The following is a 15,484-nucleotide window of genomic DNA, read 5'->3' on the forward strand; positions in this document are numbered from 1 at the left end:
GTTTTTGGCAGGGTGCTCCATATATAAACAATATAACAAAAATTATTAGGGCAGTACACTTCATGTAGAAATGGGCCTGATCTTGCGTCTGATATTCATAGGGTGAAAGTCCAAAAGTTTTATAAAGGTTAGCAGCTGTTAAAGAATGCCACCTGATGTTAAAATATCATAAGAAATTAGCTCACTGGATTTCCTGTGGCTACCACAAAGTAATCATTCCTTGGCATATACAACTTTTGAAAAGTTTGCGAGATGAAACTACAAATTTAACACTAAATTTATCACCCAGGACTTTAAAGTAAATGACTACTAACACAACTATTGGTCACAACATCACTGGATTTCAGAGATAGGCTGCAACCAGTAAGCCTGTTCAATTATAGTTGTGCATGCAAGCTTTCATGATACCTTAAATATTAGTTTGTTTGAAGAACATGGGAAATTTATATAGGGTGCAATGGTGTACTCAATGTTTTAGATCAATAGATCTGGCTGAGGTTAAAATTAACAGTTTCATCAAAATTCGGTCATATTTAATACTAACACATGACAATAAGCAATTACTTATAAGATTTTATGTATAATTTTCCATTAAAATGTGTTGAACAAGGTATCATTTCGGAGCAATGCATTGTAAAAGCTAAAAGACTATGGGCAATCTTCAATGAATGACATTTCCATTCAATAACAAGTTATCTAAATACAAATTACCCCAGTGGCTCAACAGCAAGCTTCCAGGCTTATAACCCTAAAAATCGAGGTCCAACACCATTAATGGGCACAGCACAGATTGTGCAGCTTTGCACTTACAAATAAACCAAAAGAGAAATAATGTAAAAAATTTACTGACAACCTTTATTTACCTCATTCATTTGCTCAAAAAATAAAAATCATTATGTACACTTAAAACAATAGCAAATTAGCCATGGTAGACATGATGTACCTTATCACATCTGGTTTCATTCCAGAGTAAGTAATTTGGCTCATATACAAACCACTTTTCCTTTCCTAAAATGTTTAGTTTAGAGTTCTACAATGTCATAGTTTCATTTATTCACCATTTATATTTCTTTGAACATGGATAGATAACCAGCTTAGGGAGAATCTGTTTGACCCAAAAATATCAACCTCCTGAGAATGCAGCCATATTGCTTATTGACTCTTTGAAACCAGGAGACAACCCTTTGAAAACAAATAATCTATTTAACTCAATGAGGAAACCTTTTGAGTCATCCTAGTTCTTCATTTTTTCTCAATCAAGAACGTGGACTTTTGGTGAACATTATAGTTAGTTTATATCAATATATTTTCCAATTAAAATAATACTTTTAGTGGAACTATTTTCTAGATTGGAGTAAACAAAATATGTTTCTTCTGAAATGTATGTGTTTGCAATTATCTTTTACTCCACAATAAACATTTTTCTATTTACTTCATTTAAACAAGAAGCTAATGCTTTTACTTCTTATGTACTTAGATTGAGTAATGTAAATCAATCAATTAAATATGTGTAGTAATTTCAAAGAAAAATATCAAGGTTTTACAACTGACCAAAACCACAATATGGGGAAACAACACAAATGGGCAATGAATTTCCTACTGATTAAACAAAAGATCTACTTTCAAGATATGGTGATCTGTTATGTATTTGTTTTGTAATAAAACACACAAAATATGAAGTGTCTGAGAATCATGCTTTTTCCCATAAAAAAAACTTACACTATGTTATTATATTCTATGATGTTTGAAAGCCTATAATTTAACATTCTTAGATATTTTTCTTATAAAACTCAACAGCAGTTTAGAGAAGCTAATCTTCAATAAACAACCAATATTGTGTATATTATTGGATTGAGAGGCATTTGTAAATGATATATACTAACAGTATACGAAAAGAAACAGACTTATTTGGACATTTTACTAACCCTATAATTCACCTATAAAAGGGAAAATAACAGTTTCCTTTAATGACAGTGAACACCATAGAAACACCATAATTTTTTTTACAACATTTCTTACTGGCTTGTGTTAGATATGAATACTTTTCGTATTGATTCTTCAAACTTACCTAAAATTATATTTTATGTACTTTGTATATTCCTCACAATGCAATCAAAGAAGTTTTAGTCTTCTTCACTTCAAAGGCACTAATACCTTAGACAAACATCTTTTGTATAAAAGGTTATACTTGGCTTTATTCCTCATAATTGCAAATCTAGTGATACAATCTTTAATATGTACATTGTATGAATACCACTAACAAAAATCTTTACACAAATGAAAGCATTTCTAATACTAGATTTCACACATTTGCTATATGTGATATTACACACAGTGATAAAGCTTAAAAAGATTAAACCACCAGAATGATCACTAGAATAGTACTATATGCTTCTTCAGATTTTTGTAGATTTGTAACATCAGGTTTCATTTATGAAACCAAGTTTTTAGCTACTTCAGAATATTTGTATGAAGACTGTTGAAAATTAATGCATTAAAATCTGGAGTATCATGAAATTTGAAACAAAGACCAAACAACCTAAGGTTAAAATGAAAGGTGTGTGTGTATATGTATACACACACACACTATTTCTTCTACACACTGTAAGCAGATACACTGTACAGAGAACAGCTACCTATATTTTATTATTCTGCATGTGTATATTAAAAGTAAACTTACACATGTGTAAGTCTGATCACATTCAGTTATTTAGTGTATATTTCCTTTTATTAATTTTAAAATTACTAATTTGGGCTAATTATTTTGTAACAGAAGCTACTTTGTCTCTATCTTGTTTTGACAAAAGTAAACAGCCAAGATTAAATTTCTGAAAGTGAAAAATACACATTCTTTTCTTCTTTGAAATACTTCTAGAGCAGTTCAACAAAAACACATAAGAGTATGCTTCCAGTTCCATCTTTTGTTTTCACTTAAATAACTTTTAGCCACAAATTGGCAGTAGCAAAGACATCATTTCTGGTTCAATGAACATACATACAAATTATTCTGAGATGCAATTGAAACTACTAAACATTCAAAAACAAACATAAAACATAATGATTGTGAAATAATTTCTAGTTTTAGTTAATGACATACACATATCACTTAAAACACCATCCTCTCTTTTCTTCAGTAAATTTTTACTGACTCAGATACAAGTCAAATATATAAAGAACAAAACCAGTACACAGAAATACAACACAGCAGTATTCGACAGAATCTGTCTTTGACACTTGCAAAATTACTTCTTGTTACGAGGCTTCAGTTCTTCAAAACATGGGTGCAGAAAAATATAATTCTTCTTTTGTGGATTGTAGTATTCATGACCCTTTAAAGAAAAACAAGATATTGATCTCAGTAGTTGATATATTTAATTAATTTATTAGTAAAAGATTTTATTTTCTGATCAGAAATTTTCCTTGACCCAAAAAACATCCCTAAATAAAAAAAAATTAATGAATATGAGACATTTCTATCATTACTGGGTAAGTTTAGAAGATCTTTACATGCTCCTAATAAAACTGAAAAGTTGTGAAGGGACAACATTATCAAAGTTGTTTTGATGTCTCCATGTAATAATGTAAATACTATGTTCATAATATAAATAATATATGTGTCAACTGAAAAATTAACACTGATTACACTACATTAAAAAACATTTAAACTAAAAAAAACGTTTCTTGACTGATACTATGTTAATGTTTATTTCTGAAAATTAAATTGTGCTTTAATAATAATAATTTTTAAAGATAAAAAGTGCAGTTAAAATAGCATGCACTTCTAACATCAACTGTACAAACGTTCTCTGTATTACCAAAAAGTTTTAAGGCAACACATATATAGGTAAAAAAAAAAGGACCTGTCCTCAGGGAACTTGCATGAGAATCCTACATAAACCATTGCATAGTGTTAACAAGTAAAGGAAAAAATTTTCAAAAAAAGGAAGTAAATATAGGGATACCTAATATCAATCCTTCAAAAACAATGTAAACAAGATAGTACAGATGTCATTTGCATTATCCATACCTAACAGCACAGGCACACAGTGTAGTAGAATGTTAACAAACATCCTTACTATCTTGTTTTGCATTGTTTTGAAGGACTGATATTAGCCATCCCTACATTTACTTTCTTTTTTAAAAAGTTTTTTCTTTACTTGTTTTTTTTAACACAGTGTTTCAATAGACATATGAAGGTTGTATTTATAACCAACTTCTAAATACAATGAGGTTCTAACTGTACTATATATTGTTTATCTATTATTGGCTGGTAATTCCTTTCACCCTGTACTTAAGCTTTTTAAAGGAACACTAAATTTCTGTAAGAAACCTAGCTACAAGTAATAAATGATAACATTGTTTACACTAGAATTATGTTATTTTATCAATTACTACTAGTTAATAATACTTATAAAAGCAAATATTCCATTTGAAACTATGTCACCTCAGTGAAATTGGTTGACACAATTGTTTTGGTTTTTAAGTTATCATGTAATAAAAAAGAAGCACAAGAAATTCAAACAAGAAATTCAAACTTTTTTCTATGATGTTTACAGACATTCTCAGAACTTATGACTCAGTCATTACATAGATATTGTTATAAAAGGAATCACTGTAAAGTATTGTAAAGTTCTGATGATCTATTGAGGAGATATTTAAAATACCATTTCAGTTAACAATCCAAGCCATCCCTACATATGTAAGGCAGTGCTACCACCTGCTTGATATATGATCAGCAGCTACTACAGATGTTAAACTGGAATAAAAATGTCACAAGGAATGTAGCTCACGAACCTTCATGGCAAATCATTATTGGATCCAATGCTGATGAGTGACTAAAGCAGTTTAGTCCACCTATTAACACTTCAACCCATTGAATAACATGTTGAAACCATAAAATGCCACTGGATGTGTTATAGCGGATTTCTGAACTGGTCATTCAAAATTAGCAAGCCCTTATAATTCCATAAAACATTTAAGCATGCTGTGAAGATTAACTAATACATTTGGCATTATTCAAGGCTTTAAGAAGAGTTCAAGACTACAAGCCAAGCATGGTCCTTTTCCTTGGAAAACTCCATACAGCAGAATTTCACGAATAGGCTGCAGCCTTCAAGTCACTTATCACAGTTGTAAATTGAAATTGTTAGCATTCATGTTCCTTAAACATTAAAATGGGGAAAAACACTGAAGAGTGCCTTGTCATTGTGAAATTTGAACAATGTTGCACTGCTGCTACACTGATGAAAGCCTAGGGAAAATTATCATACCACTTTAAACACTATAATGCACAATGCCATAACATGGACTGTATCAAGCAGTGTTTAGAAACAAAATTAAAATATAGAAAAACTGCTTGGTTAACAACAATAGTTTGATGAATAAATTCCGACATGAGTTTCTACATATAAAACTGTAAAATACAACGTAACACAAAAAAACAAGTCTATCCAACAATAGCAAAATAATTCTATTAATTACAATATGTGTTGAAAATGTTGTGTCCTACATCCGAGTGAAATAACCTATTGCTTTATACGTTGAAATACCTCCCATAGAGTTTTCTTCTACTTTTATGATGCTACAACTAACAAGAGCAGAAACAGCCATCTCCTATAAAAATCTCACCTTTGACCAGTCATAGCTCACAGCATAAGCAAATATCTCTCCTCTAGCATTGAAGCAGCAGCGAGAGATAGCTTGTTCCATTTGCTCAGATGTTTTAAGCTTTGTGCGTGCATCTTTATCCCAGAAGCTAAAACGTCCATCTGACCCAATGGTTGCTAAAGTTCCATGAACTGGATGGAATGCTATGTCGTTAACCTGTTTATTTCATTTAAAAAAAAAACAACATCAAAGATTACAATATATATAAACATTGCTAATTTTGTCTAACCCTTTTCCATCCATAAATTAACCAAATATATATATTTAACTTACTGATACTTACTAGCAACTGTTAAATAACAACACAGATTCTTACTCTTACCACGTTTTTGGTTGAGGTCAATCTATATCTAATGCATATAATTTCTTTTAATTAAATAAATTAGTTTACTTATGTGCATTGCTTGAATATGCTAAACTTAAAATTAATTTTCATGCCACTTTATCCTCTCTACATTGTCATAAATAGTTTACAATCTGCTTTTTCCAAAAGTATTCAAACTCTGCCTACAATTATTTTAAAATCTGAGCTTCATTAGTAGTTCCTCAGATCACAAGGTTGTGAATAAGAGGCTGCAGTAACAAAATCAGTAAAAGAGAAAGAAAATCACACGAGAAAAAAATATATATGGATAATTATATTCTCGACAGATGATAGTTTCTTGGAAAATAGCTGTAGAGAAATGCAAATTTGACTTTTTTTCTTTTCTTTTTTTTTTCAAGAGAGGGGAAATATTGTTATAAAATGTTACTACATTAAAAATTGTTGAAATAGAGTTAAAATTATTATTTTAACTTAAATTTTTAAATCTGATATGCAGGTGTACACTCAACATCAGAAAGGTGCTCCCCAGTTATGGTAGGGTTAGCTTGACTAATCAAGTAAAGTTGTCAGTGGTTTTTCACTAAAAATACAACATAAAAAGTTTCTATTTTTTCACTGTTGGAAAAAAACAAAGATTAAAATTTATTTTACTGACTTACTACCAATTTTGAAGAATTTTTTATGGTCTTATCCATTGGTTAAAATTTGTAAATTCATAGATCAATGTGCTACTCTAAAAATTACTGTAGCTAAAACAATTAAAAATTATTTCTTCAAGCAAATAAAAATTGCAATAAATGGATTCCAAGTTCATCAAGATAAACGACATAAGTCAAGAATTCATCAAATTCTGCAGTTACCAATCAGTAGAGTAAAAACATTTGCAGTAGGTAAGATATGGGATTCAATCTCGCTAGTCTTAGTTTTCATCACTTCAGAAAACTTCTACCTAGTGCTACTCAAACTGGGATTACATTATAGAAATGCTTCAAAATGATGCAAGAATATAAAATTACAAATGTGACCTTTAGTGATCTCATTTCCATTATTTATATTTGATTTATTTTCAAAAACACAAATATAGCAACTACCAAGAATTAAAGTTACTACATATAATTGTTATTAATATTTAAGATAAATTTTTCATACCTACATATAATACAGTAAGCTCTGAAAGTATAATAAAAAGTATCATTTTTGCAACTGCAAGAAGCAATTACAATTAACGAGTTTGCATAAGAAATGTAAACTTATAATAGGAAAATCTTACTTTTGCAATGCACCAATTAATCAGCTATGTATCTTTTACAAATATTTGTACTAAATATGTTGAAAGAACATAACAAAAAAATATTGTAATTAGTTACAGGCAAATAAATGCCAGTAGCCTAGAACACTGAACAGATAAAGCAAACTATATCACACTATTTTGTAGTCTTTTTGGCAACCATTTGCATTTGAAAAACACATGTTACATGAAAAAAAAAAGCCAGTTTAATACAAAATTTCACAGGAAGCAAAATAAATCTTTGTTTTGGCATAAAACATAATTTAAATAAATAATTTAAAAAATAATAAATATATTCAAAAAAAGCTTTCTTATTGATAAAAAGGGTCTTACTAAATTGAAGGTGCAACCTGATCAAATAATTAAGATCCTTCTGAGAATGGTGATGACGCACTCTCCCAATAGGCACACATGGAAACAACCAAACCATCCCAACTAAAAACAGGAGCAAGCAATAAAAAGTAGCATCTATCTAAAGAAATGGAGTAGCCAAACCATAAACACTTATCAACAGGAGAAGGAAATATGAAGTAGGTAAATTTGAAATATTTGCCTTTGCAAATCAATAACCATGGAACCTAACAAATACTTCCACAACTTAATCCATTTCACATTATAACATTATTGTCAGGCAATATGCTAAATTAAATAGTGTCTCAACCACTACTATGCTTGTTATATCCCAGCCAGCCTGAAGAGCCCCGATATTGGGTGAAAGGCCTACACAGCACTGGATAAAGCAGATATAGTGTGGTTGACATATTATTATACATTCTTAATAATATAATCCAAGTATATGATATTATAGAAAAGAAGTAAGCAGAGGATCTGTTTAGGGAGAAAAAAAAGATCTTGAAAATACAATGTACACTATATTCAAGAAAACCATAACATAATAGCTAAGAAACTAAAGCCAAGTAGGAGGTATTAAATGTCACTAACATTTGATAAAATAGGAATATGCTTGTTAATATCAAAAGGTAAGTATCACAGAGATAAGTATCTTAGAATATGGCATATGAAGTAAAACGTTTTAGACATCAAGGTGGTACAAAATTACAAATACGTGGTATAGAAATATAAAGTTTCAGGTACACCAACTTAAATTCAAGTAAAAATTAGCTACAGTCTACCATGTGCACAATGAATATAGACAGATTTAGCCATAAGCAAGGAGACTGATCACGGATGCAAATTATACTGGTTACACAAGCAAGGCAACAAAAACTTAATAAAACAAGGGCTAACAAAAGGGAAGGATAACAGTCAAATGACCAAAGAATATGAAAGCAAAAATAGGTTAGACTCATCAAAAGAGTGTGCAGTATATGACTGAAATATGATTAAGAATAAAAACCAGAATGTGGTATACAAAGTAAAAATAATAATAATATTACTTTTTATCACAAAATTAGTATAGTAGTTTGCATCAAGAAAAACAACCATCAAAACCGGACTACATCAGTAAAATAATAAAGTCAGATGATGAGAAGTTCATAACAGTACACTGTATGTATACAAACCCATGAAATAAGTATCAACATTTGCAACAAGAAACAAAAAGTAGACTAAACGTACTACAACAAATAATGACAAGAAATAAACTCGTACATCTAAATTATAGAGATCCTAACTTTAATACAATTACAAGGATGCAACATTTTTTAAATAGTTTATAGTTGACCACATAATCAATGGTTGACTGTATAGGCAAAATCTGAATTTCTTGGTCAGTATTACCACACTTAAACTTTCAACTTAGTGTGTTTCTTGGCAAGTGGTAACTGCTTGCCAGATATTTTTTATTTATGGCATGTCAAAAAGACTTCTAAAGTAAGCATGTGTTTGTTGTTGTTATTTCCTAAAATTAGTGTTAAATTGCTGTCGATGATGGAACTACTTTAATTATGTTTAACATCCTCTTAAATGTTACTATTTTACCTATTTTTGCTTTAAGTAAGGGTTACAAAGTTTTCAATTTTGCTGCATAAGTAATGCATAATTTTTTTTCTCTATATCATCAATTTATGTTGCATAATTTCAAACTGATGGCTGCATAATATTCATTTTTTGACACGTAATAATTGGGACTCTGATTACTCTGTCAATGTCATATCAGGCCTACTGACAGATGTTTGCACGTAAAAAATATAATTATGTATTTAGAAGGTTAACTTACAATGTGCAAAGTGTGACATGTATTAAATAACAGCATGTCAGATGTACTGAAATTTTAAAGAACATCTTTTTAGTCAACATTACAAGCTAGTTAAAGACAAACCAGGCAATATGATAACTTATGCAGGTATACCAATTTATTAACTTTTAAATGGAAAACTGGGCAATAGTGTGGAATAATAAGTGCAAAAAAAAAAATAGGATCAAATGTGTCCACAAAAGTAACTTTTTATTTAATACTGTAGCAGCAACGTTAGGAAACACCAATATGAACAGAGAGAAGGTAAAAAAAATATTTCTGTACCCAAGAGCTTTATACATGAAAAAATAATAACATTATAATACAACAACCTTGAAACACTCATGTTATCCAAACTGAATCTGAAAAAGGTTTGTTTGTGTTTCTAGGTTAAATTAACACAAGAAAGAAATCACTAAATACAATTAGAAGAAAGAAAACAGTGCACTGACCCATGGGTCTTCAAAGTCTAACCCGTGTTCAATGTTCAGTAAAGAGCATCAACATCAGAATTAAGCCAAAGATGAAAATATAACAGTAAAAAGATACAGAAGAACACAAAGCAAGATGACATTTCAACTGCCTAGAGAAACATTTGAATAAAGAAAAATAGTCATTAAAACTGGATATTGCAATATCAACCATCAGTTAGTGGGAGAAAGTACAAAGATCAACACAATCAAATGGATTTGTATCTTGGAAATTTGAAGGGAAAATAGAAATAAGTTATGGAACAAGTGACTTCCTCATAAACTTTGATCCACTTCCTCAATTAATTTATTTTATTCAATCATTCACTTCAGTTTGTAGTTAGTATCACTTTTATATATTTTAAGTGTTTAAAAATTCCCTCATATTACTCTGAACAGACCCAGAACTGTCAAACTACATTGTCAGAACATCATTATTAATTCCTTTCCCTGCAAGAAATGTAAACACAAAAATGATAGCATGTAATACATATCTAACATTGTAATGAGACTTTCAACCTACTATAATATTTCAAGTTTCCTAAAGAAATCTAAAACCTCCAATATAGATACGTATGATCGTTTATTATATATTGACCAATGACGAGATATATAACCAAATATTAGCTTTATTAAATCACATACTGCATAAATATCTTGGTATCCATTGGTTGTTCCATTTGATCTGTGACATTTAAATGTGAAGTTGTCTTTTGGATTTTGTGGATTAACATACTGGATGGCTACTCTGCCCTCAACACTACCCAGAGCAAAACCACTTGGTGCTCCTTTACTGTCTAGGAACACGGAAACACATCGATGCTACAAACAGAAAGTAATAAGAAAAATCATTCTATATATATATCTGTCTTAATTTTTCAAAAAAAAGTTGAAACAGACTAATGTTAGAAATATAAATACAAAAATAGACTTTTTTCTCATATAAAATATAAAGTTACTACTTTTATGTTATGTGCCTGAAAGAAATTAACTAAAAATTCAAAAATTTTGAAAAACAATCTATAACAATAATATTTGTTCTATTGTTAACAATGTGAAATAACACAGAAATGTAAGAGTAATAAAACTTCTACATCATCTGTTAGTATAACTTGTGATTCTACTTATATTTCATTTATTACATGAGTTAATAAAATCAATGAAATATAGGTAGAATCACAAGTTATACTAACAGATCACACACACACAAAATGTGCAATGAATTTCTAAAAAAAAAACCAAAACTCAAGCACTGCCAAATAGTTGACTGTTCTTTTTCTTCTGAAGAAGAATAGTCAACTATTCAAAATCATTTAAGTTTTTTTTTGTTTTTGTTTTTGGAAATTCATTGCAACTAAACCATTAATAAGACTATAGTTAAAAAATAATAATAATTAAAAATGCATATATTTTAAAAAGTCAAGAAAAAAGATATTCTTTACACTATCATTGGTTGATGTTCAACTATAATTTTGACTGAAACAAATCTATTAGCCAAAGATTTGGAGGACTAGGAGTGCCCCAAAAGCTCTGGGGTTGTGTGTGTTTTCAGGTGCATTCTGGGCCATTTTGGACAACTTTCAAAATCAAATTTTAACTTTCTGATAAAAAGAAATTCAGAAATCACCTACAACTTTTCGTGTTACCAGATGGACCACCCTGATAATCACACTAGGCTAATTAAATATTTTACACATTAATAGTCAAACTTTTTACAAGTATGCACAAGTAATTCTTTAAAACCTCAGTTGGGTACCACTGGTGTAAAAAATATTGCCAGTGTACTTTGTGTTCATATTTAATGGCGCAGATGCAATAAAACTAGCTTTTACAGTTGTGCATTGATTGATTTTGTGATGATGATGTGAGAATCCATTTAAGTATGAACCAACTCAGTCTTGATTTTTTTAATGACTTTGCAAATTCAATTCTAAAAACTTTCACTAGTGCAGGGTATAATTAGTTAACTGTTTTAGATCTTTAGGTTGCTTCTGGAGATGTCCCTTTTTTATTTTTGCCAAAATATGAAGTTAGACTGATCTCCATTGTGGAATAGTAGATAAGTTTTCTTGTCTAGATTTGTTCTCATTACTGTCACTGTTGAAGATGTTGTCAATTCTATGTAAGTAACCAATAACTGCACCTTGTTTTTCAGAGAGCAGATGATGTGAATAAAAGTGAAAATTTTTTTTTTAGATTTGTTATAAATGTTAGTTAAAATATTCTGAACTTCTATAGTTATAAATACATCTAGAAAACTGAAAAATTGTTTGATACTGTTTATGAAATGTTCAATGTAAATTTCATAAATGGATGACATTTAGGAAGGTATAGAATTTGATTAAATCCCCAAGACCATAATTTTAAATTCCAAAGACGTTATCAATGTAATGAAGCCAAATGGTAGAAGTGTTGTGTAACAATTTCAAAAGTTGGACAATTAACTTGATATAATTGATTACCAACGAGCATCAATTAGATCAATGAGAATTATGTAAAAGATAAGATTGAAATTACAATTAAATCAACTGTCAAAAAATAATCCACTAATCAATATTAGTATTTCCAGTTATTAATGTTTTTAACTACTCTGACTATCCAAGTAATCGAAATATTGCCATTATGATTTCTCATTATTATTTTCAATAAATTCAAGTTTTCTGCTTAAGTGATTAGTGTGAGACTAACAAAAATAATCAACTAAGCAAAATTAGTATTTCTGATTATTATTCTTGATTATTCAAACTATCTAAGTCTCATGTTAGAATAATCAGAGAGTTGAATGTAATTAATTACTGAGTCCTATTATTAATAAATTATGAAATTCCACTAATCAAACAGCTCTAATGATTTCCACTGAAAAAGAACCAATTGCTCATAAACATGTATGTATAACATAGCCAAAATAACAACAATTTAGCTACCCATAGATACACGGTTGATTTTGAGAAAAAAATGTATTAAAATGGAAAGAAATTTTTTAAAATAAATCTTGGAGAGCTTTCAATTATAGAAAGAGGAATGTTGGTATGTTTAATTTGTCAATATTATTCTTGAATTCTTGATGATATTCAAACAAGCTATAATTTCTTCATCAGGTGGTAATGAAGGGTAAACAGAAACAATGTCTTAAGCTAAATAGAAAACAATTTGCTCAAGTGATCATTAGTTTTCAGTTTTTCCAAACATTCTGTAATCTGTGCAAGTGTCAAGAAATGATCTGTAATAACAGGTATAGTATAAATAACTTATAAAGTTTCAACACTGTAGTGACATTCAGAATGTTGTTACAAAAATTCTGTATTGCAAAGTTATGTTTACAATATTAATGAAAACCACAGGTTAGAGGTCAAGGCCTACATAGGGCTCCAAAATATTATTTGATATTAGATACTCTGAAATTTTTTCTGGCTGATGTTGAGAAGTGTTTTTAATTTTAATCAGCCAATGGTCAAAAATCAGGAACTAATATCCCAATAATATAAGGTATAGCATTTTGATTAAATATATTTGAAAACACATTTACTCATGGTTCTGTTAGAGAGAAAAAATATTTTCCTATATTCAGCCTTATTTATTGATGGCACAACACTCTCTCTTTAAACTTCAGAAAGCTGAATACATGTAAACTGTGATCAACAATTATACAAGAAATATATCTTGGAAAATACCTTACATAAACAAGAAATGATATACGATAAATTATGTTTAAAATGTTGCAGAAATTGTGAAAAATTCACATATGAAACAGAAACTCAGAAAATTTTGTGCTCACTTTTCACTCAAGTATGCTAGTTTGTATTCTAACTGTTTATGCCAATCATGGTAGTTTTAATTTATGGCTGACTAATTATATTACAAACACAATAACTGGCTTTTATAAACCATATTTAAAACACCAGCTGCAATGATTTTACTGGAGGACGTATTTATGTGACATCATCGAACCAATTACAATCTTTGAATGATCAATTACCAAAGTAAGTTTATGACATATGAATGACAACTGAAGCTCCCTCACTATCATAACAATTTCTCATCGAACATTGGATACTAATGACTCTACTTACACATTTTTGTTCCTACAAATCAAAACAATGGTCATAAGATTATTTACAAAACACTACAAATACTTTGCTGCCCTCTATAATCAGAAATCATCATTATATATCTTTATCCTAAAGTTAAACCACGATAGTACTTGATCACATGGATAACATGTGATACTGTGTTTAAAATTACATTGACAAAACATTATCCTTTAATAACCATTTTTTCTTCTTACTACTCAGACAAAATGCTGTACCTTGAAAAAGGTGTAAGTTGAAACTGTGGTAATCAATTTTTAATTGCATTATGACTTCTCTCTTCCAGTTTTCATCATGTCATATAAAAACTAACGTGACTTTACCCCACTGTTTATTTTTCAAGGATTATATACATGTACTGCATTTACTGCTAACCAATTTTTACCGAGTTTTCCACTTTTATAAAAGTAAAAACTGCAAACAGAAAAGTTCCACAAATCACTATAAAAGATCTACTTTTATCACAAACAAACCTCAATATCTCTCCTTTTATGAAAACACATTTTCACTCAATCAGCAAAAACACTGTTAAAAGTATTACACTTTCCCAAAAAGAGTTAAAGACTGATATTTTCAATAACACTGGAGTTTTCTCTATTTCATAGAAAAAGTAAAACATGACATAAGAGGAAATTATCTTTGAATTTGTTTTATGTCAATAAAAATGCTTTCCATACATTGGATGTTTGTTAAAAAAGTTTCTGGATCTTTTCTTACAACTTTAAAAAAAAAAAAAAAACTTAACTCTCCAAGACTTTTCTTTCTGCTAAAATTAGTTTTTAAGTTTAAACAGTACTAATGATTGTTTTTGAAGATTACCAGATACATCAGTGACAATTAAAATTTTGAAAGAGTACAATCAAACAACATATTTAGAGTTTTGGGTAACCTTGTACCCCCCCCCCCAAATGTCACTTTCTCTCAAATAGGAAATATTTATCCATTGTTACCAAAGCTAAAACAAAACTACTGATTTAATTAAACAGTTCAGGTTTTCTTTAATGAATACTTTCAAGTTGTGAATACAAACACATACTTGATACTTCAGTGGAGAATCAATTTTCTTGTATTCTTGTGGCTGACCTTCCAGTTGATAGACTATAATTCCTCTGCTTGCAGTTCCAACTACAGCCATTGGGTAAAACTAAAGCGAAAAAAATATCATAAAATAGTTGTTTTCAAGCATTTTAAATATTTTCCCAACACAAGTTTTCCTACTATGAAACACCTATGTACCTAATTGAAGAATCATTTACCAGTATATGATCATAAAATAAAAATTTTAAATTTGAGAACATGTAATGCAAATTATACCTAAAACAAAAAAGAAAATAGCCATCACAAGAATAGTTAATCCCCCTAAACAATGGCTTTTTGTTTGTTTTTTCTATGTATGTGTGTGTGTGTGTGTGTGTGTGTGTGTGTGTGTGTGTGTGTGTATGTAGTATT

General features: G+C 29.5%; 1 protein-coding gene across 1 annotated transcript in view; it reads right to left on the bottom strand.

The window, feature by feature from the left end:
• Positions 1-837: 837 nt before the first annotated feature.
• Positions 838-15,484, bottom strand: part of LOC106473816 (mRNA export factor-like) — a 29,762-nt gene continuing 15,115 nt past the window's right edge. The window contains exons 7-10 of the mRNA XM_013934491.2: positions 15,072-15,179; positions 10,593-10,769; positions 5,629-5,823; positions 838-3,329 (exon numbers count right to left, since the gene is read on the bottom strand). Of these exons, the coding sequence (XP_013789945.1) occupies positions 3,243-3,329; positions 5,629-5,823; positions 10,593-10,769; positions 15,072-15,179 (567 nt within the window). The 3' untranslated portion in view covers positions 838-3,242. The remainder of the gene's footprint in view (positions 3,330-5,628; positions 5,824-10,592; positions 10,770-15,071; positions 15,180-15,484) is intronic.

The sequence above is a fragment of the Limulus polyphemus genome, unplaced genomic scaffold (genome assembly GCF_000517525.1).
Source record: "Limulus polyphemus unplaced genomic scaffold, Limulus_polyphemus-2.1.2 Scaffold6524, whole genome shotgun sequence".
NCBI classification, from domain to species: Eukaryota; Metazoa; Arthropoda; class Merostomata; order Xiphosura; family Limulidae; genus Limulus; species Limulus polyphemus.